General features: G+C 36.8%; 1 protein-coding gene across 2 annotated transcripts; it reads right to left on the bottom strand.

Annotated features, from left to right (window-relative positions):
• Nucleotides 1–112: 112 nt before the first annotated feature.
• On the bottom strand, nucleotides 113–20,491 carry LOC113094589 (monoacylglycerol lipase ABHD12-like). 2 transcript variants are annotated; one of them, XM_026260181.1, is made up of 14 exons: nucleotides 20,370–20,491; nucleotides 19,174–19,333; nucleotides 8,578–8,699; nucleotides 6,980–7,085; nucleotides 6,084–6,203; nucleotides 5,615–5,645; nucleotides 4,564–4,609; nucleotides 4,335–4,464; nucleotides 4,115–4,152; nucleotides 3,215–3,294; nucleotides 3,050–3,132; nucleotides 2,575–2,653; nucleotides 1,966–2,093; nucleotides 113–1,114 (listed from the first exon to the last, which is right to left on the bottom strand). In XM_026260181.1, the coding sequence occupies exons 2-14, from the start codon at nucleotides 19,323–19,325 to the stop codon at nucleotides 1,081–1,083; spliced, it is 1,149 nt and encodes a 382-aa protein (XP_026115966.1). In that variant the 5' UTR covers nucleotides 19,326–19,333; nucleotides 20,370–20,491; the 3' UTR covers nucleotides 113–1,080. The 2 variants fall into 2 exon arrangements, with proteins under 2 accessions (XP_026115966.1, XP_026115965.1); XM_026260180.1 differs by lacking the exon at nucleotides 20,370–20,491 and having other exon boundaries at nucleotides 19,174–19,607.
• Between the last annotated feature and the right edge of the window lie 2,515 nt (nucleotides 20,492–23,006).

Raw genomic sequence — 23,006 nt, forward strand, 5'->3', positions numbered from 1 at the left:
TTCCTGATTTTACTGAACTTCTGATCAATTATAAAGCAGCCTTGGTGAGCATGAGACAAAAAGGTTTCCAATTTTGGTATCCAGCATATTATGGTAATAATAATTTGATTTATTTTATCAAATTTTATTTTTTTTTGGAATGTGCAAAGAGTGCAAAAAGACAAAGAAAATATAAAACCCACATAACCAAGAAAAGGAAAGGTTTTCTCATACTGTTTTGTTATCTTTTGACTGTGCAACAATCTTTTTCCAGTAACAGGCATGCAAACTTGTATTGATCTACAAAATACATTAAAATAATGAAACATCCGTGGATTTAGAGAGTCATAAAAAAAAAGTCATTTCTAAAGCGCATTCAGTTTCTGATTGCAGCGGAGTTGCAATAATATCAACTAAACACGACAGCATAAGCAAAATACATCCCATAAAAATATCAGTTTTAATGCCAAGGCAGCATAAAATTCTGCAATTTAAATTACTATTTCAATTGGAAGAAAAATAACGACAGAAAAAAAAGAATACATTTTATTGTACACAATTCAAGTTCAACCTAAAACAACTCACTGTTTACATTGAGTGCATTTCAGACTTTAAATAAGGTCCATGATATTGTCGACAAGTTTGTTGTTGTACGTTCATAAAAAAAAAAATAAGAGTGAATTGCAGTCAGCAAGCACTGACAATGACATCATTATAGTATGTTGTCCTGCTTCTTCCCTTTGACTGTAATTCTTGTGTGGTCTTCAGAGCACCATCGCTAAAACTTCATCAGTGCGTCTCTCCTTAGAAGAGGGTTGTTGACTTGAACATTATTTCAGTGCATATCAGCATATTATTTTGCATACTTTGTGCTCCAGCTGCCCCTTTAGATCTGTTACCATAGCACCAGGAAGTGGTGTAAGAAATCACCCAGCCCTGACACACTCCAAATGACTCTCTCCCTCCATAGGTTTTAAGTTAACAAAGGAATGCAGAAGAACTTCAGTCCATGATTGTGTATGTGCATGAACACATTAGTACATTGTGTATGTGTTTAACTGAGAGTGTGTGAGAGAGAGGAGTCGGCTGAAATGATCCTGATTACACGTGAGGATGAGGCGCATTGAGAAAATCACTAAGAGAGAGAGAGAGAGAGAAAAAAATTATTTTAACTCAACCACTTTTATAGAAAATATAATGCTCAAATAAACAATAAAAATCTGTATTTAAATCAATATAAATTCCATTAAATGTGTATACAAAACAAAATAAGCACCCTTTTTCGCAAAAAAGTTGGCATTTTTTTCCAATTCTAAAACAATAGCTATATTAAATATATCCAGTAAAAATGACCTTGCAACCAGTTGCTTAAAAGTAATTGAAAAAAAAAAATGTCTAAGCAAGGCAGTTGTGTGAAAAAGTCTTATACAACAATATATTTTGTTATCCAATGCAAATTCATATAATTCACATGTGGACTCATTGTTAAACTTAAATCTTATTTGACAAATATAAGTCAATAGTTAAACTGAATTAATAATATTATGTATAAAACTAAACCTTATTACCGATACTTAAAATCTCAGGTTACTTCACAGAAATAATTTAGATCACATCAGTTTTGTTGACAAATTGTTTGACCTCTGGTGTTCCTCCTAAAGAAATGTGCAGGGTTGCCTTCCTGAATGATCATTAGCAACCGCCCCATCTCAAATAAAACCATATCTCTGTATTCAGACAGGGTTGATGTTCAGTATCAGCACAAACTGGAACATACAGACAGTGACTTCAGTCTGAATTATTATCGCCACAGCTGTTTCTCTGGGACCTGGAGCAGAATGTAGAAACTACACCACCTGGCACAATCCTAAAAATAGCTTGTATTCTCACCAATAGACTAAAAAGATGAACGGAGCCAAACTGTTTGGTCAGCACTAAGCAGTGGGGAAAAACTACAAATAGCAGCAGTTTGTAAAGTGTACACACCTGAGTATATTTGGTAGCTGGGGGCTCTTGTAGATGAACTTGTGTCTGTAGCCCAGAGAGCTGGGGAACGGGATGAACTGAACCTTGTGACCTCTCAGACTCTTGCTCTGAGCTGCCAAATCATACAGCTGTGAAAAAAATTTAGATCTTTAATATATTATATTATATTATATATATATATATATATACACACACACACACACACACACACACACATTAGGAACTATTATGATTGATTATTATTAATGCAATAAGGAGTTATTGTTGTTGTTGTAATATATATTTATTATAATTAACTTCAAATAGCTATAGCACTCTAGTTCTGTTTTATATATAGCATAATAATGTTTGTAAAACAAAACCAGTTTTAATGTAACCTTTTTCAATATATGATTTTCTTTGACATGTAATAATTAATAATTCATTTATTCTCAGTGTTATAATCTGTTGCTTAGCCTGACAACAATGGCAGATAAAGGTAAAAAGTGATCAAATGATGTGCTTTTACAATAGCCTGGAACATGGCTCCTCCAATCAGAATTTCGAGTCTGAAGTATCAGTTTTACAGTTTTAAATGAACCGTCTTATTGTCTGACGCTGATGATATACCTTCTTTCCCAGCTGGAAGGGTACAACAGTGTCATCTTCTGCATGCAGGATCAGAACCGGACAGGATATGTGGTTGACACTAACAAGACAAACAGATAATTCAGTAATATCAGTAACTCTAAATAAGTACTTCCTTATAGGGATTCAGGACACAGGACTGTTTTTGTAGTCTGGGACCTTGCACTGGAGGATTGTGTAATGAATTACATGATCACTTCATCTATGACTCAACAATCAATGCCCACATGCCACTGAATCCTCAAGCGGTTTATTTATACACATGTACATCTAGTATGTTTCTAAAGCAAGTTCTCAGAGAAAGACATGGACTATAGCATGTGAAAGTGCTACAGAATAGAGACCGGGATGATTATCTCAACACAGCTGCAAGGACACTGTGCTATATAAACACAGAACAGACTTTGTAGATAAACAAGTAAACTTACAGAGAAATGGACGAAATAAAAGAACCTACTTCTCGTCACTGGCAAAGCGAATGTCATTTGCAGCAATAGAATCCAGGAAGAACCAGTCAAAGCCTGGTAGATATCTGTAAACCTGTTCAAATAACATAAATATTATTTGTTGCACAATGGCAGTATGTGACACCTTGAGATTGAGCAGGAAGTTGGTTTCTCACCATGGAGAAGGGATGGCTCTTGGCTTCCTCTCTGATATTGGTAAAGGGTGACTCTAAAATTAGGGAGTCTGGGGGCGTTCCTGCAAGCACAGTGGAAGAAAGCTTGCATCATTCCTTCATGTTTAAAATAGTGCCTCAACTACAGGCTTGTGCATCTTAAAGACTTATTGGAAGTGCTTTGTGATTAAATCAGTTCAGTCTTAATCCAGTAAAGCCAGTGCCTATGAAAGGTTGCCTATTTCTGAAACATCAACACAGTCATCGCTTACTTAGATTCATAAACGCTTTCTTTACGGAGATTTAATTCACCTTCATGGTTCATAATATGAGCGAACTTCTTTCAACTAATTTTAAACCCAAATTAAAACGTTAGTTGTTTACACTCAAATTTGAATTTCTTATAACTTAAATACAGCTATTTTGTGATTATTAAAATGTAAGACTTATAATTTGGCATGCGGATTTGGTGCTTTTGTAAAATTGTCTTTACATTCGCTTTGTTAATTTTAATGCATCTTTAATGAAAAAGGTGTTAATTTCTTAAAAAAAAAAAACATTTGAACAGTACTGTACACACATATAAAGTTTTTTTTTTCTTCATAATTTTTCCAGGCCTTGAAGTCAAACTTTTGGATATTTATGATTTTCCAGGGCTGTGTAAAGCCTGATCATTATTTAGTCCCTTTTCCTTGGGGACAAGTCCACAAGGTTATGCTTTTCTTAGGTGACATAGCGTTCATTCATGTATTCACAGTGATTTGTAAATGGCTGGTTGCAATTGAAGAATAAAGCCATTGTTGGAAGTTTCTGCTCTGTTTGTAGTTTCACACTGCAGGCTACTATTTGTTTCAGTTGCAGCATTCTAAGAAAACACAAATGCATGAATGTATGTCCACATACCCCTGTCACAGAGCCGTCTCACTAGGTTAGTGGCCACTCTGGAAAAACAGGATCGTACAGCATCAGCAGCAGTTCAAAAATGCCACAGGGAGTTACACAATCAATTCCTTTACATCAAAGAAAAGCTCAAATGTAATTCCAAGAACTACAGTATATACATCTAGAGAAGGAAACACCATCAACAGTGTTCTTTGAGATGACTCTGGAAAATTCATCTCACCCTGTGCCGAGTGAGTGACCCCATATGTACAGGGGCTTCTGACCAATCCGCTGCCTTATCCACTGGTAGAGGAAGAGAGCGTCTGATGTCATGACTTTCTCTGAAGGGCTTCCATCAGAGTCACCCCAACCTGCACGAAAAAAAACCATGTGGTGCTTCACTCAAGGACAGCGAATTGAATTGGGAATTGCATGATAGGATAATGCATTAAAACTGACACTTAACGTACCTCTATAATCGAATGTGACTACATGGTAGCCTAATGAACAAAGAACCTGCAGAGACAAGCATATAAAAAAAGTGTCTAACATTAACTCAAACAGACAGATGGACAATAAGACAAGCAGTGGTTTCAAATCTTAAGAAACATTTCTTATTATTATAAATATTGAACACAGTTGTGCTGCTTAGTATTTTTGGGGAAATGTGATACATTTTTCAGGATCCTTTGATTAACTATTAGCCAACACATCTTTTGAGTAATATACCTTTTGGCGATTATAAGTGTGGAGGCTGTCAACAATGCATTTGTACACATGAAACAAACCTGTAATCATCCATTTACAGGAAAAGGTTTTAAGATCTGAGGAACGATTTCTTGTAAAACAACTAATGTCATTTATATGTTGCATTGTCCCTGTGGACTGGGCTACATGGGTAAAACAAGCAGACTGCTTAAAACTCAAATTGCTGAACTTCGAAGCGCAACTAGACATCATGACCCAAGAAGTCCTTTCCTCTAATTATGACACTATATGTAATATTTATTACACTATATGTGATATTATATTTTGTTTTGGTGTGTGTTAGTTTAGTTTTTTGCAATTAGGTATTTTTTGGTTGATTTTCGTGTAAGATATTGTTCATTTATATTTACATACATTTATTTATATATATATATATATATATTTTTTTTGCAGACAGGTATTTCTTGATATGTATATGGTTAGTGTTTTCAGTCAATCGTAGTTTTCACTTGTATGCAATATGTTTATTGCCATAATGTGTTTTTATATGTGGGTGATCATGTGATTTAGGTTTGTGCTGTATATGAGGGCTGAGCTGTGTATTTGTTCATTGTCTGATGAAGAGCTTTTAGGCTCGAGACATCACCTGTGGTGAGAACATATTTTTTGTGGTTGAGCAACTTGAGTTAAAGCTTTCAGCCTGTTGGATGTGCGCTCTTTGGGTGAAATTTTAAAAAGAATTATAAAATCTTACTGACCCCAAACTTTCGAATGATAGTATAAATTCAAAGCAGTTGCTCTTATTTCTTATACCTTGTACAGCTGAACTCTGTGATCCCCTCCTCTGAAACAAACACAAAAACACACTTAAGTAAAATGACCAGAGAACTGCAAATTTATCAAATTACAGAAGAAAAATTGGACTCCATTCCCTAACCGACTGAGGATCACACACTAATGTTCAAATAATTCCGAACACGACAGACTCACACAGAAATACACGCCTTGTTGCTAGTAAATGCATAATAAATGAAGGCGATACGCTTTCTAAAATTTGGTTCAAAATATTAAACCGGTTTGTTCTCCAATGATTAGACAGAGTCATAGTTGGTGCACATCATACATTACACAACTGTATGTCAAATCCACAGATCTGATCTCCCAGACTATAAAGCAGTGTAAGTGTAGTGCATTGCAGTCTTAACTCACACTGAATTGTTTTACAACACAGAGTTGGTTTTATAAAGTGATGCTGATCTCTTGTCCCTTAGTGTTTGTGTACCTTGTTCCAGTGTTGCCATGGAGGTAGAGGATGACAGGATGACTGGACTGGAAGCTTTCGTCATACCATTCAGCATCTTTTTCCTGAGCCTCCCTCCACATCACTGAAGGTACTGTGTGCCTGAGAGAGACAGATGGATAAAGAGATGACATGATATACAAAAGAGATACGCAGCTGTTAGATTTCTGCTTCCTACGCATGAAATGGTGAAAAAGAGTACATTAAGTACATGACATGTGCTAGTGTTCAAAAAATGTTTAAATGTTTTTGAAAAAATTGTCTCATGTTCATCGAAATACAGTAAAAACAGTAATATTGTGAATTCTTCTCAAAGTTCAAAAGAACAGCATTTGTTTGAAATAGAAATGGTAACATTAGAAATGGCTTTACAGTCACTTTTAACTGTAATGCATCCTTCCGGAATTAAAAAGTATTATTATTATTTTTATTTTAAAAGAAAAAAAACTGACTGACCCCAAACTTTTGAATGGTAGTGTAGTCTTTACATAGCTTGTTCACTTCCCCAACACTTTAGCATCAAAGATTCTATTCAATACTGAATCTGACCAGTGCACAGCGTATTTATGCATAGAAAACTGCATAAAGCGGCATGAAGTTTATAGGTTTATAAGTTCACTGTTACTTAGTAAAAGTCAAACACACACAGTCACACTCAATGGCCAGCAGCCACAGGGATTTACACATTTTGGGCCACAGGCTGCATTTCAACAAGCGCAGGACTTTTTCCACGCCCTTCAGAAATACAGCCATGGCCATAAGGCAGATAGAGAGGGACAGAAATCTGTAGGGTTGAGAACTTGAGATCAGAGAGTCAGATAAGGCAGAGAGATGGATGGTGGAGGTAGGCCAGTCTGTGTCTGTGTCTGTGCTCTCACCACACTCCAATGTTGATTCCCTCCTCGGGCTGCAGGTAGAAGTTGTGAGTGTGATTCAAGCCCTGATCCTGTGGTCTCTTCAGATCTATAAAATATGGCACTCGCACTGAAAGAGAGAGACAGAAAAGAGTCAACATGAAACTGAATCCGATGCATTTCTGAGTCAAACAGGATATTGATATATATAATTTTTAAGGATATTTTAAAATGGGGAGGTTTTTCCGTCTCTTAAATACAGATACAGTTTGACAGAATAAGAAATAGTTATTGAACATTTACAAATATGGTTGTAAGTAATTTAATACAGAAGTTTTAGCAATTCCTCATACTGCCATGTTTGGTCTGAAAATGGAAAACAGTCATGTAAATTTGAATCATGACTTGCTGCAAGAAACTGCGTGCCACAAGCTTTCTCAGGAGACTGATGACTTTAAGTTCACTGACCTTAGTCACATATTTTTCTCTGAGGAAAGCAGACACAGGGATGCTTACAGTCACACTTTTACACACATTCTGTGCATTATTAGCTCAAACTGAAAAACAGTAGCAGAACTGAGTGTGAAGAAACACATCAGCTGACAGGAGCAATGCAATCACTGCTGACACTACTTCTGCTAACATCAGCCCAAAACACAACACAACAGAACGTGACTAATATCAGAGAAATGAAACTATGATGTGACATAGGAATTATTTGAGAAGACGGAGAGATGTGGGTGAGAGGCTGAGCGGCAAACAGAGTAGACATTTATCTGGATTGATGGATGAATGATATCTTTGTTTTGTCGTTTCAGTGAAAGGCTGACTATGGATTCAAACTCCAACGTTTCGAAATGTCTTAATGAATGGCATGAGATCCAGCAGACTCTGTTCTGTGATGGACATCAATTTAAACAAAAGACATCAAGTGGCAAAACAGGTGTTGAGGCATCAGTAATTAAAAACAAAGTAGAGATTGTGGGACTTTATGTTGATCAAAAATGACTACAAAAGCGTGCGTGACTGAATGTTTCTCAAGAGTTGTTCTGAGCATCCTGAATATTTCACAAGGGAAAATGCAGTGTAACAATCTCCTTGGATACTACATTCCCCTTGAGGCTAATTGCTCTAAGATTGTCCTTTCCTTTGCAGCAGCATAAGATTATAGAGACTGACCCATATTACCATATTAATTTTTTTTAAAATCTACAGAAACTAATGTACAGTAGCATCCAATCCAAAATATAATGAAAACTTACATGGCAGTTTAGCTTGAATAAACAAAATGCTAATGGAAAATGACTGGTCTAAATATAAAGGGTTAAACAAGTCAGGCTAGATCATCAAGACACTCTAAAAATGTAAATAAATAAAAAGTTTACAACGATAGGCTTAATACTTACCAAATGTAACAAAGACAGGGCTAAATACTCACATAAAAAACTGACATGAATACCAAAGTTGACAAATTAGGACTGACCAAGAAACTTGCCAAAGATAGCAAAAGTATGTCTAAAAAAACTCAAATAATCTTTAAAAACTCTAGCCTAACTATCAATGTTTACACACTGTTTGGCCAAACCATTCCCTGAAGTTAAAGAAAGACTGAAAATACTCACCAAAGTTTAAAAATACTAATTTAGCTTGTATTGATGGACAGACTTTGATGATAACAGGGATGGCGATGTAGATTCCCAGCACACAGATCAGAAGCTTCTTCAGCCTCCACATCAAACCACCCCTGCAGACACAGAGAGAAGAACTGATTACATTAAACACGCTTTCCTGTAACACCAGTGTTGGGAACGTTACTTTAAAAAAGTAATTAGTTATAGTTACTCACTACTTGTTCCAAAAAGTAACTGAGTTAGTAACTGAATTACTCTATAATAAAAGTAACTCGTTACCAGGGAAAGTAACTATTTGCGTTACTGTAAAAAGTGTTTTTGGCCACTAGCTTTGTAGATGGGTGTCACACATTACATGCACGTTCTTGCCTTTAACCACAATGAATTTGAAGTAATGCTAATATCTTCACCTTGAAAATGCCAACTTTTCATCGGATTGCTCCTCACTCGCCATCTCTGCTGCGAATCTGTGTAGCTGTTGCGTGTGTGTGTGTGTGTGTGTGTGTGTGTCTGTGTTTGGCGACGCTGGCACAGCCACGTGTGCCGGCATGTGTGTAAAAACACTGGCTCTGATTGGCTACGATGAAACACATGACTCTGCCTTAGCCAATCACAACCGCTTATCTCGTCATTAACCCACCTGCTCACTCGCTGTGTGAGTCAGGGGTCCGATCGGATAGTTTATTAATGCATAGTAACGCACCGCATTTAACGTTCAGTAACGTTAGCGGCGTTGTAACGACTGGAAAAGTAATTAGTTAAATTACCGCGTTACTGAAAAAATAACGTCGTTACCTAACGCCGTTCTTTTAAACGCCGTTATTCCAAACACTGTTTAACACACATATAGTAGATAAAGTAATAAATATAGTACTGTGTCCTATTCAACAAGACCTGCGATGATTGGTTAAGAACAACATTCTCTCGAATTTAATTGGCTGAAAAACAGTTGTAGCATATATTAAGGGAATCTTACATTTTTGGAAAATTTAGGAATGTTTTCGGACATACTCTTCTCTTTTGAACTGAAGGGTTAAAAATCCTCATAACATGGCCTGTCTTTCTCTTGGTCTCTCTCACACTCAGAGGTCAGACAGTAAGCATCTTAGTGGCCAGCGGTGACCTCTAAATTGTGCCGGGGTGTATAAAGTGTCATGATTCAAATTACAGGAGAAAGCAAGAGGAACAAACTCACCCTGTCTGACTTACAGCCCTGATCTCTACTTTATGTGTTTGTGTGCCTTTTTATGCAAAATAAATGGGGTCATATGATGCAATTTCAAGTTTTCCTTTCTCTTTGGAGTGTTATAAGCTGTTTGTGAATAGATAAGATCCCTTAAGTTGCAAAGACTAGTCTCAAACCCAAAGAGATATTTTTTATAAAAGTTAAGACTCGTCCATGCCCACCTGAAATGCCTTGTTTCAAACATGCCCCCACATGTCTATGTCACTGTGTGGGAAGATTTGCATAACTCCGCATTTATGAACAACTAACTTTAATTCCTCGCTGTTGCCCCTGGCGCCATGTCAGATCCAAATTTGAAAATGAAACTACTTTGTTTTGCCTTCCAAAAGAGGACACAACTAGAAATCAGTGGTTAAGTTGTATGTACAACATACAACTGTGTTCTGGAAAAGTTCAACTCAAATATTCAGATGTGTGCAGCACATATTATGGAGGACTATTTCCTGATCCTGGGAGAGAAGACTACAATGTCAGCTGTTCTGAGTCACAGTCTGTAAGTACGTTTACATATTTAAAGGATTTGTCACAGATGATTCAAATGTGAGTTTTGAGAGTAGCGCCTTTTGTTTGTCGTTTCTCTGATCACAAATGCAGACATGGTTAAGGGGAAGTCGTGGCCTAGTGGTTAGAGAGTTTGACTCCTAACCCGAGGATTGTGGGTTTGAATCTCGGACTGGCAATACCACGACTTAGGAGCCCTTGAGCAAGGCACTGAAACCCCAACTGCTCCCAAGTCCCCACTGGATGCTACAAATGCGTTTGTAATGGGTTTTATTGTTTTTGTCTTGTTGCTCCGGTGTTCTGACCGGGCCACGCATCACAGTATGGTAAGGGGCGTAACATTTCCGTTACACGCTTGAGGCATTCGGCCAATCAAAACGCACTGAATAGCTGGCCAATCAGAGCACACCTCGCTTTTCAGACTGATGAGCTTTGTAAAAAAAACTATGCATTTCAGAAAGGCGGGGCATAGAGTAGAAACAACAATGTTCAGTATCTGGAAAATAATGTTTTTTATTTTATTTTATTTATTTTTTTACCATAAACCACATAAACACATTACACCAAATATACAAAATAATGTACTTTTTTTTAGCAACATCATATGACCCCTTTAAAGTGTGACTTTACGATTCTAGGAGGTTTGTGGTGAAAAGCTGCTTTAATCAAGCTCGTTTCATTTCCTTAAACTCTCAAAGGAATTTTCCTACCCAACTCATGACCAGGGGATTATTTAAACACTCAAATACTAACACGCAGACACGCACGTATGCACATGCAAGCTCTCTCATACACATTATACATATGTAAAACTTTATTATGGTTTCCACAAGAATATAAAGCAGCACACAATTAGCACATTTTAATGATTTCTGAAGGACCATGTGACACTGAAGACTAATGGCATTCTAAAATACACTAAAACAGACAACAGTTGATTGTAATAATATTTTATATTTCAGTTTTTACTATATTTTAAAGGTACAGGTTATAGGACCTGCCTCGAGAGGGCACACTACCAAAACAATAACATTCGCATGGTTTGATGACGCTAAGAAGAAGCGTGGAATGATGGGATTTCAACTATTTGCATGAGTAGATTACATACAAAGTCAATGCAAAGGTGACTATGGATCAGACGCATCCTCGTGCGGTCCTAGAGACGCGATGCCCCGCATTTGCCGTGAAGCTGCTTCTGCATTTGACCACGAAACTGTTGTCATGTGGTTTCTACGTCAGTAAAGGTGGTAACAAAGGGTAACTAACGTCATTGACAGGCGACTGCACTGCCCCGTGTCACTGTTTAGAATGGGAATTTTCTCATGATTTACAAGTAGTTGAAAACGTTAGAGACATTGTTAGTAATCAGCTGGACAAAATATATAACACTAGCCTAGTAGTTTTTGGATATTTTACTGCGATCTTACAAACTGTACCTTTTATATAATAAATGCATCCTTGTTGAGCATAATAGACTTGAAAAACTAGAAAAAAGAAAAGAAAAGATTTTTTACAGCTCTGTTTATACTGTATACATTTTACCTTCTTCACAGTAAATGCATACATAAAGATGCAGTCATATGACACCTCAATGATATTCCTAAAACTATTAATAATGCAGAACTGAGAGCGAGTCAGCAAAGGCAGGACATGAAGAAGTGAGAGAATGTCCCAGACAGGGTGAAAAAAAAGAGAAAAAGCAATTATCCAGGAAGCAACGGAGCATCCGGTTTGATCCAGCTGACCCTGGATCAATTCCATAATGGCATCTATAACATCACTACGACCTTTCCTCTGCACTCGACTAGCTAGTATGAAGAAAAACAGTTTAGAATTTCAATTTACAAATGTAAACAAATTTGAACAAACTGAAAAGAAAATTTTTGTTCTGCATTTATGGAAAGGATTACAGGAAATGATGGAAGAATCTATCACCTATCAATGTGTCAGCATGCAAATAACCAATAAGCCACAGCTCTAACCATATTATACTTATTCCAGGTGATTAATGCAGCAGGGAGCTGATCTTGTGTTCCCTGCAGAGATAAGACTGTGTGGTCACTTGGCAGTGAGTCACAGAAGGTTTGATCCGAGTGTGTGTGTCCATGTAGTGCATGTAAGTTTTTGCTTGTGTGTGAGAGTGCAAGTTGACTGTGATGAAGAGCAAGACTATTGTGCAACAACAGCACTGTTCAGAGACTCATTACTGAACAGTGCTTGCACAAAATACTAACAAGGAGCTGTTTGTGTGTGTGTGTGCCCATGTGTACAAACTTTATGGATGTTATTGATTATCTACGCAATAGTATCTGTTAAAACTAGCCATTTATTTGTCTATGTGGCTGGTTAGGTTAAAAGATACAGTTCTGTGCTTGTACGCACCAGTTTTGCAGGTGCATGTCTGCACAGAACATCCAAACCAGAGCTTAAACACCTTCAGGGTAACACTAATGTGTTAAGTCATGCTGATCCAGTGCCATATGGGCATTATTACGGCTGTATGGACATCAGGAGTCCAGACTGCACTGGGACAGAGTGTTTCTGAGTAGTGCACTGAGCAAAAAGACAGGAAGAAATAAGACAAAATAGGCTGAAAATCTTGGCCAAAAATAGAAACAGAAATATATTTAACAGATAGGATAACAGAAAGCTTATTCATATATTAAATTAAGTGTCACAACATGTACATAAAACATTCATCTCTGTAGTTTTTGGCTGAATCACAATATCTCAGTATTTTCTATATTTTTGTATATAATATATCTACATAGAGCATAACATGAATCATGAATCCCTGCATTGATTCATATTTTTACTGCTTACTGATCTGTAATTAAGACAGTTTTGGTTCTGTTCTAGTGCACCACTTTAGTAATTTTCTTCAGTTTGTGTGTGTGTGTGTGTGTGTGTATCAGTCTCTCCGTTTGACAGGATGCAACTCTCTCAAAATGATAACCTCCAACACACTACTCCTACACACCCCAACACTCAAACACCACAACACTTCACACTGAAATCACCAAGTCAAGAGCATGCATCTTAAAATAGAGATGAGATTTTAAACTTGAAAAACCACTAGTTAGTTTATTCTGAAGTCGCAGATGGTTATCCAATGACCTATTAATAACTATTTAGTTATTAATTGAAAATTCATAGTAGAAAGTCCCTAACTTACCACATTTCTTGGTCAATCTGAAATCTACTGTGATATCAGCAATGCCCAAAAAATAAAACTAAGCAGTTGTTTGACTATTTAGCCATTTTAGTGTAATTGTACATAGCAGGCATTAACCATGTAGGAAAAGTGAGAGCCTAAATGCACGTCTGATTCTACATGAATAAAAGATCGAGTCATTTTCAGGTCACCATTTTTGAACAGATGTATAATTGTGTATTACCAGAGCAGACAGGCACTTACATCCTGCTGTACCGAAATGATAAACCTACTTTAGGATTAAAAACTTCACAAGAACATTGAAGTATGCAAGAAACAACCTGAACAACATTTCATCATACCCATTCTACAATACAGCACTACTGAGAAAATACTGAGACATTTATCAATGCATCTTCTTTTGTATTCCACAGAAGAAAGAAAGTTATGCAGGCCGACTTTGTTTTTGATGGATCTCAAGGGCTTCAGATTCAAACGTAACTTCTAAGCCCAAATCAAACCAGCTTAATCCCTCCTCCAACCTCAAACTGTGATCTTGAAAGCCAGTTAGATCACTTCCTCTCGATTCTTAAGAAGTCAGTTTGAAAATGTCTCAGGAAAACTTTTGTCTCTTTCTTCTCTGTCAGACACCAAAGGCTCGTCTCATGTCTGCAGGTACCAGACAACAGCTCCCTAAGTGGCAGACGTTGGCATGAGATATGCTCTTAGACCTCTCAGCTGCAGCTGTCTAGATCAATGTCCTAAATATCCTGGTATGGTTATAGAGCACTGACTGCCTAATACTAGCTCTATCAGTGACCATGATCGATTAGCAGTCAAAGTGGAGGGGGTAAAGACATATATACTTTTTTACATTATACTGGATAATGCTAACAGATAAGTAGTTCAAATACAAACAAAACATTATATAGAACTAATATTGTCTCACGTCAACATAAAGATCAGATTCTTTTATATCTGTTCTGAGCCACTTCCAGTTGTGGTTTTACAATGAATCATATACACATCCAATATCTGGACATCTGACCTTTGTCTAAACATATATCTGGTTTTCATTGGAATTCAAAGCCACCACAAGGAGAGGACAACATGTTTGTCCATAAAGATAATTTCTCTTAATGATGTATTGTGAACCAGACATGCCCCAACGCACCCCAACAAATTAAAAAAATCTTTATTTCAGAAATTGTCCGATTTTCAGAACAGATATATAAAAAAAGGACTAGACATGAGATTTGGACAGACTTTAAATCTGTTCAACATGAAGATGTTAATAAAAAAAGAAAACAGTGGAAGTAGAGAAAAGTGGAGCACTTTAAAAAACCTGCAGCTACAGCTACATTTGATAGTTTATGACAGGTCTGACGGACCGGACTCTCTGAGAGATACTGAGGTGACATTGAGAAACCGAGGTCTGGTAACACAGCTAGGGGTAGGAAGAGGACTTTAATGCTTCCTGCTTTTAGCACAGAAAAAAAAAAAACTGTCTTCTGGTAACATGATACAGGAAGTTATCTGCTAGCTTCCCTCATTAGACAAAATTAAATGGCATTCATAATGCATTTATCTTCAGTAATGTGACGTGTTTTCAGAAGAAACTAGCTTTACAATGGTAATTCCACACTTACTGAATACTTTGATTCTTGGAATAAATGAATCAAGGCATGAGCATTTCTATAACGGCACCTGAAACTGAAAACAACATAAATCAAGTTTCAAATAATCTCCACAAACAAGAACAAGGACTTTTTGAAGGAAGTAAATGTGTCAAGTTTTGATTTCCTTTAAACAACAGCTGATGTAGAATTGCATGCCACACGGTCTGCCATTGCAATGAACTACGTAACAGTAACGCAAATGGGATGAGATCAAGTAAAACACATATACAAAGGACATGTGAAACTGTAGACGCTGCACTCCTAAGGCTGAAAAAGAGATCGAAGCGTGCTACATCTCAAGCTCTCTACTTCCTCCCTCACTCCTTCCATCTTCACTTTCACTCTTCTCTTCTTTCACTCGCTCCACTGAGTGTCTCTGATCCTTCAGTGGAGCTCGGAAGAGACGTTTTGACAGAGATGCCAGAATTAGTTATGGCTCTGTTTGACCCAAGATTAGGCTCCTTTAAACGGCCTCGGGAAGGACCACTATTTGACCAACCCAGAATGAGGAGTTGGAAAACTACATTTATTCAGTATCAAGAAATGGGATTGCTGCCTCAATGTCTAGTCAGCCTTAAAGAAGCTTTTAAAGGTTGGTTTCAGGTTCACCTAATATTGGGATTTCGGAAAGCATTTTTTTTTTTTTTTGCACGATGCAGTTCTTCATTTTTTGCACGATGCAAGAACAGACCAGAATTTCAGGTTGAAATGTGCAGTGTGAATAATAGATGGTTTAAAGAGAAGCAGGGGTTCATTATTTAGGTTGAAGGCTAGTCCACACCTTCTTTAGATGAATGTCTTTACGAACAAGGGAATGCAACCAAGCCATTTATTTTAAAAGATCCCATCAAATCAAACTGACGTTTTTCAGTGTTTCAGCTCTTAAAATCATGATGGAACAGAAATAGCAACCGATCTTTTCTTCCATATTGTCACATTCAGTTAAAACTGATGACTGGAAATAAAAAATGTAAGGTGGCGAGAGAGGAGAGAGATAGAAGTCTGTCGTTTCGCAAGAAGATCGAGTTAATATCTTTTTAGATAACTCATGAGGTCAAAAATAAAGTAAAAATTATACATATGCTTAGATGAATCATGCGCAATAAGATAAGAAACATTTAGAAAAAAAGACATGGTGAAATTTCATTAAATAGTAAAGTAAAAAATGTACCATCACTTCCATCTTCCTGGAAGAAATACTGACACCCAAATTTCCTCTTTCTATTAACAAATAAGTCAACACAGGAAAGAGCACTGTGCTCTTAAACAGTTTAATGGGGTCTTTAACTTTGAAATCCATGTGCAATTTTTACAGCGGATTTTAATTTCATAGATCTTGTGAACTAAAGCTACCCTTTTCACCTTGCACCCGGCCTGCCACGTAAAGGTCACTGCAACCAGACTAACCAGCGGCAGCTCTTGTGTCGGACACATGACCGGCTCCAGCACACAATACCCCAGACCCATACAGCACCGCAGGAGAGTCCGATTACTGTGCCATCAGATAGCATTACAGTTCAAATCAGATGTGATGGTAGAACTTTACAGTACCATTTCCTGCTAGAGTTTCATGCTAATTTGGCAGACAACATCTTTTAAAACAGGACATTTTCCAGGTTTGTTATACTGGAATCTTTCATAACATCAGCTCAGTTGCAACTGCCTGACATAACATCATTGTTCGTAAAATTATTAAAGTTAAGAGCTGTAAGTTTTTCCACATACTGCTAAATCACACTATAAATAAAATTAATCAGATCATATAACATTACAAGCTCATTTATTAAAAATAAGTATCATATTCTTACGAAGGATGCATTCATCTGATCAAACATATAGTCAAATATTACTATTGAAAATAATTGTTTTCTATTTGCATACATTTTAAAATAATATTTATTTGTTATTCAATCCAGTCTACAGTATCACATGATCCTTTGGTTAAGTTATGTTTTGCAGTTTTTTTTGTTTTTGTTTTTGTGGAAGACTGTGATACATTTTGTTTTCAGGATTATTTAATGAATGGAAAGTTTAAAAGAACTGCATGTATTTAAAATAGAAATCTTCTATGCCTTTACTATCACTTTTTATCAACTTAATGCGTCCTTGCTTAAAAAAAAATTTCAATCTTTAAAAAAAAAAAAATTATTAATGCCACAAATTCTTTTGAATAGTAGTGAAACAAGGAAACAATAGCAAACATGAGACACAGGTCTCTAACTGACCTCCAGGATCAAAGGTCACAGGCAATTCACTCAAAGCCAGATAGTATTTTCATGTGACGTGGCAACCATGAAACCTAATACAATCCTGTTATCTTAAAAGCATTTTGGGGTTGCAACACACCAGCTGAGAAGCTGTGATCTGTGGGACATCCTCCAGGAACCCAACTTGCAACATGTTCTGGCAGTACTTATTGTTTCTTTGCCGAGTGTACAATTTTTTACTACCATATCGCTGGAACAAAACATTCATCTTCCTCACACTTTGATCAGCAGAGCAAGTCCTGGCTGAGAAGAATGACGTCACTACACCTTAATTTTTTTTACTGTTTAAACTCAGCCATCACAAGACCAAACAAACAGGAGAAATTTCTAGAACCTTTGCACATAAGGCCTAATATTATGCCTGATAATGTGAGTCATGTACAGAGATATGCCTAGACAACAGCTGAACACGACTATTCCCACCATGCATCCTCCTACAGTGATGCAATCTTACATTATTTTAAATTTAGCAAAAAACATAAACTGTATGACTCAGCTCTGCTTTGAGGAAATCTAAAAAGTTATCACCTTGCATCCACTGAAGCATTTAACCAAGCATTAGTAAAATAACTCTCCCCTGTGAGTAAGGGACCTATGATGGGCTTTAAATCTGGCTTTCCAGATTCTTCCACTCAACAGAATACTCTATTTGAAGCAAAAGAGCTACCATGTACAAGGTCAATGCAATTTAAAAAATGGTAAAGATTGTGATTAGTGACAAAAATAGAGATAACTTCCCAAAGTCAACAATACTTGTGCCACAATTGTACCTCCAATTTACATACAATGGTAATGTAAAACCATATTTCAAGGTTTGCCATCAGAAATAGAATTAGGTTTACAGCACAAAAATATGTAAAAAAAAAAGAAAAAAAAAGGAACATCACTTTTTTTTTTACTGAAACTAAGTTAAAACCTTAATAGTCTTGTCACATATTAAAATAATGATATATATATATCAGCTGAACATTATATATATATATATATATATATAAATATATAAACCTTGCCTGTAATAATTAAATATAAATAAATAAATAAAATAGATAGATAGATAAACATTTTAAATATAAATAAATAATCTGTAATTTCTCAACTTTTAGGAGTACACTGGCATTCAGCATACAGACCTTGTGTCTACACATAGTTTTTAAACTTTGCACAAATATCCCAGACTTACAAGCATCTGCCATAAGACTGCCATACTGAAACAATCTCTTCACACCCCACCCAGAAGTTGCTGATCTAGTTTTGTGACAGGACAACCTAAATACTGCTTAGCGTCTCAAGAGAGTCACGTGGGACTCTGATTCAATCATAGAGAATCATCTATGTGACTTCATGCCTCAGAATAGTTTAAAGCCAACTAAGATTTGAGTGGACTGACAATAGTGCATGTAATATCATATTAAAAAGCATCAAACTGGACTTTGATGCTGAAAATACATAAGATAATGATGAAAACCTATAACATCAACACCGAACCATGGTTTTTAACCAGGAGCCAGTGGAGAAGATATACATCGTGTAATTTGCAGGTAAACAGTTTCCTGCCTTTCTTACCTATTAAATGATTTTGAACTAATGTAGAACTGCTGTAAAAAGTTATCACACAGAATTTTATAATACTGGGGTCTGTACAGGTTGAAAAAAGTTTTGAGTAAGCTTTTCACTGGTAAAAACAGATACAGAGGCAGAGAGCACCAGTGGCACATGTGCAGCAGCAGCTGTCAGTCTCACCTCCTGTAGCGTCTCCCCATCTCGGTCCCCGGTCCTCCTGGCTCAGGAGCAGCGTCTGTCTTTTCGTGGCACTGCTTTAGATCGGAGCTGTCTTCCAGTACTGTACCCGTGAACGAGCTGTCATGGTCTGCGCTGCCTTTTCGCTTTCGCATCACTGAAACTTGAAACAGCAAAGATAAACACACTCAGATGAGACTGGAGATATTATACCGCAGTCCCGCGCGTATCTTCACTGAATCAGGCGGCAATGCTTATAACACAATCTTGCAGCAGAGCTGAATCCGTTTGCTCTCGCGACGGTGTGTGTGATCCGGTGTTTCTCCTCCCGGCGCTTGTGACATTGAGCACTTTTCTCTCTCTACCGTTAAATTGTTTTGCAGGAGTCAGATATCTCTGCAGAGACCAGCTGATCAGCTCAGCCTTTCCCCCTTCCTTCCCTGTACTTAACCAATCACACACAGCGCTTAGTTCACTCCGACGATGCACCAGCCAATCACACACCGCTCTGTTCCTCCAATGGCCAATCACAAGAGCCGTAGCGCCCTCTCTCGTTCAGTGTAGTGTATGTTTACCGGATCATTTGTAACATGTAACGTTAATCTTGTATACTTTTTCTTTACATCTGTGTAAGTATGCAGCATTAGCGCCATAGAGCGCTGCACGCTTTTGCCATGTTATGTTGCACTACAAAGCAAATAGAGTGAATTATTTAAAAAGATCTGGCAACATCAAATTTGTCCTAAAGAGACTTCCGTACGGACCAAACCTGCTGCTCAGCCCGCTCGGGGACTTAAAACATGTCAGCCTCAGTGCCATAGACAATAAGACTAAGTGGTCTTGTCACGTTTTAACAAATAAGTCTTAGGTTTCGCCTGTTTTTGTTTAATGTATGAGATGCGCTAAGAATCTAATAACATGTTTAACTATCGAGCAGCAAAACCGTCGCACCCTCGTCCATATCTAAATAATCAAACACACACTGTGCATGGTTAACTACGACGGGATTCAATAAACTGTGTTTTAAAAGTTTAAAATATAAATGCACATATTAGAGAAGAATTAAGTACAAAACAGTCTCGTTTGCGTCAACATGACAGCACTATCGAACTAATAAAAACATAAGTAACGTTATCCGAGTCCATGCATATGAAGTTGTTGTCATGAATTCAGTAATTATATGAATCATAAAGCCAAACCTGTTCATTCTGATGGATTTCATTGTAGAGGTGTTGTTTTGACAGGACACGTGGACTTCCCAGAGTTCTTCCAGTGAATTTCCTCTCACGTGACCATAACCCAACAATAAATGAAGCGGAAGGAGCCAAGAGGTCCTGAGCATGAGATCGCTGTTTCCAGTGCCTTTAAAATAGTGGCATTTATTTATTTTTTTCAAATGAATGACGGTGTATATGAAGATTATTATATTATTTTGGTTAAGTATATGTCAAAGAAAACACATTATTATAAATATTGTATTATTAAGGTGTGCATTTAAAAAATGAATGTATTTATTATGACACACAAAAAAATAAAGTTATTGGATTAAAACTAATAACATGTAAAATGTTCTACCCATGTTGTAACAGATTAAACTACTACAGGTAGATTAGATTTTTGGGACACGAGCACTGCCATAGGCTAGGCTCACATTTAATGTTTTGAGTTGTTTTGGACAAAAGGTGGCAGTATACCATCACTTCTGTCTGCAGATTCACAATGAAGGAGGGCAATCCTTTTTTTTTTTTTTTTTTTTTTTTTTTTTTACATCTTTATTAAATCTTTACGATACAAACAATAAGAACACACAAATAGAGTCATTAATACAGAAACAAACAAAATATAAAAGAACAGAGCCAGGGGGAGTTTCAAATAAATACATTAAAGATAGAGCATAACTGAATGGTTTTAGCAGCCTTCTTATTTTTTGAATCATGGATGGAATTGATGTACTGTTCTGTCTCCTTACCAAAAGCAATAAAAGAAGGTTTAGAATTACTAAATTTCGCTTTGTGAATATGATATTTCCCTAAAATGATCAATAGATTAACTAGGTATATTTCTTTCTGTTTTTTGTTATCATGGAAGCCAAACAGTACATTTTTCCAAAACAAAGAAAAATCTGCAATAAGATTAACAGAAATGTATCGAAGGAGGGCAATCCTTTCACCCGACCACTTTCACAAAATTACACACGAAAAGTGTGGCGTTTAACGACACAATACTTTCAAGACATACCTCTTCTGTGCCTTTTCACATATTTACCAGTAGCTCAACTGTCTGGCTTGATTTGGTTTAATATCTAACACTTAAAATGTCAAGGAAGTCTGTCATAACACCAACAAGATTAAACAAAAAAAGGTACAAAACTGTCACTGTTGCAAAGTTACACTTTTTTGTGCTGGCAAAAAAAATAAAATTCTTTGATGCTTTTGTACATTAGGGTCACGGTGCAAATTTTTTTTTTTGGGTGGGGGGGGGGGGGTGTTTTGTACCACATATACCACATGTATAATATCATATGGTGATCATCTTCACACTAGCTGCTTCTACTAAGGGCTACAATTGGTTTCTATGTAAGCCCATCAAAAAAAGAACAGAAAAAACAAAACCAAGTAAAAAAAAAAGTTTGAAAAAAGAGTTTGATTTTATGATTTATAGTTTGATTTTTATTTTTTTTATCTAACACTCAGTCTGACAAGCAACATATGTCTCCCATCCATTAGCTCTAGTGCTTTTCTCTCCTGAAGCCATTCTTCTCATTGAGACTGTTTTTAACACTCAAATTAAAAGCAGTTACTGTTGTTCATCTGAATGCTTCTGTGTGTGACATGTGGGTGCATGAGCCCTTCACGTCCGTCGAAGCCTCTCCTCCTCTGTAGGGTCGACGTGACTCGCAAAACTTCTCCTCACATTGATGCTGACAGAAATTTTTGTTGCTTTTGTGCAAACAGCAGTCAGATTGGGCTCTAAATTACATGTTAACGGTCCTCTGATCCTTTTCACATCTCCGCTCAAAGTGCAAGCCCTCTTTTAATATGTCACACGCATGAGAGTCATTTCTAAAGGCTGCTTGAGTGCGTTTGTGTGTGACGCACTCTCATTAATCTGTCCCATGCTGCTTTATGAAGTCCTGATTGCCGGCTCATTGTTTTCTCATTCACTTGTTTGAATACCCAACCTATAATCAGAGCTGTAAAAATAAGGCATTAAAAAGGCATGCTGCCATTTTCATGGTGACACTAACAAAGTACATTTGCATTCACACTGACTTTTTACTCATTTAAGCCATCAAAACTTACAATGCCCATCAGAACAATCTCCAGGCTTCAGCTCTGAGTAAAACTGCATTATGGTGTTAGAATCTGAATTAAACCATGGCAATTGAAGAGGAGGGGTTGAATGCCCTCAAATATGCACACATCTCTCTCGCTGTCACTCTTTCTTTTCCTCTTTTCTTATTTCTTCATTGGGCACAAAGCTAATAATAACATAGATCTCTGATTCCAGTAATTAGAGTTGACTTATCAGAAGGAATATCCGGATGACAGCATGCTCCCATGATGAATAGCAGAATGGAAAGTTTGAAAACAAGCTTCAGGCCGATTTGCCCTTGCTCTGCCACAGTTTCAGTATTCTCAATCAAACTTAATGGTCTCTGCTAAGGCTAAAATGGAAGCTTTAACTACATTTCAAGCAGAAAATTTCAGCAAAAGGTTTTAAATTTTTAGACTGTCAAAACGAGACAATTTTGAAACCTTAATACACTTAAAATGTAATATTATATTGCATTATATAACAAAGCAAGCTGCAATATGACATTAAAAATACAAATA

The sequence above is a fragment of the Carassius auratus genome, unplaced genomic scaffold, assembly GCF_003368295.1.
Source record: "Carassius auratus strain Wakin unplaced genomic scaffold, ASM336829v1 scaf_tig00215410, whole genome shotgun sequence".
Classification (NCBI taxonomy): Eukaryota; Metazoa; Chordata; class Actinopteri; order Cypriniformes; family Cyprinidae; genus Carassius; species Carassius auratus.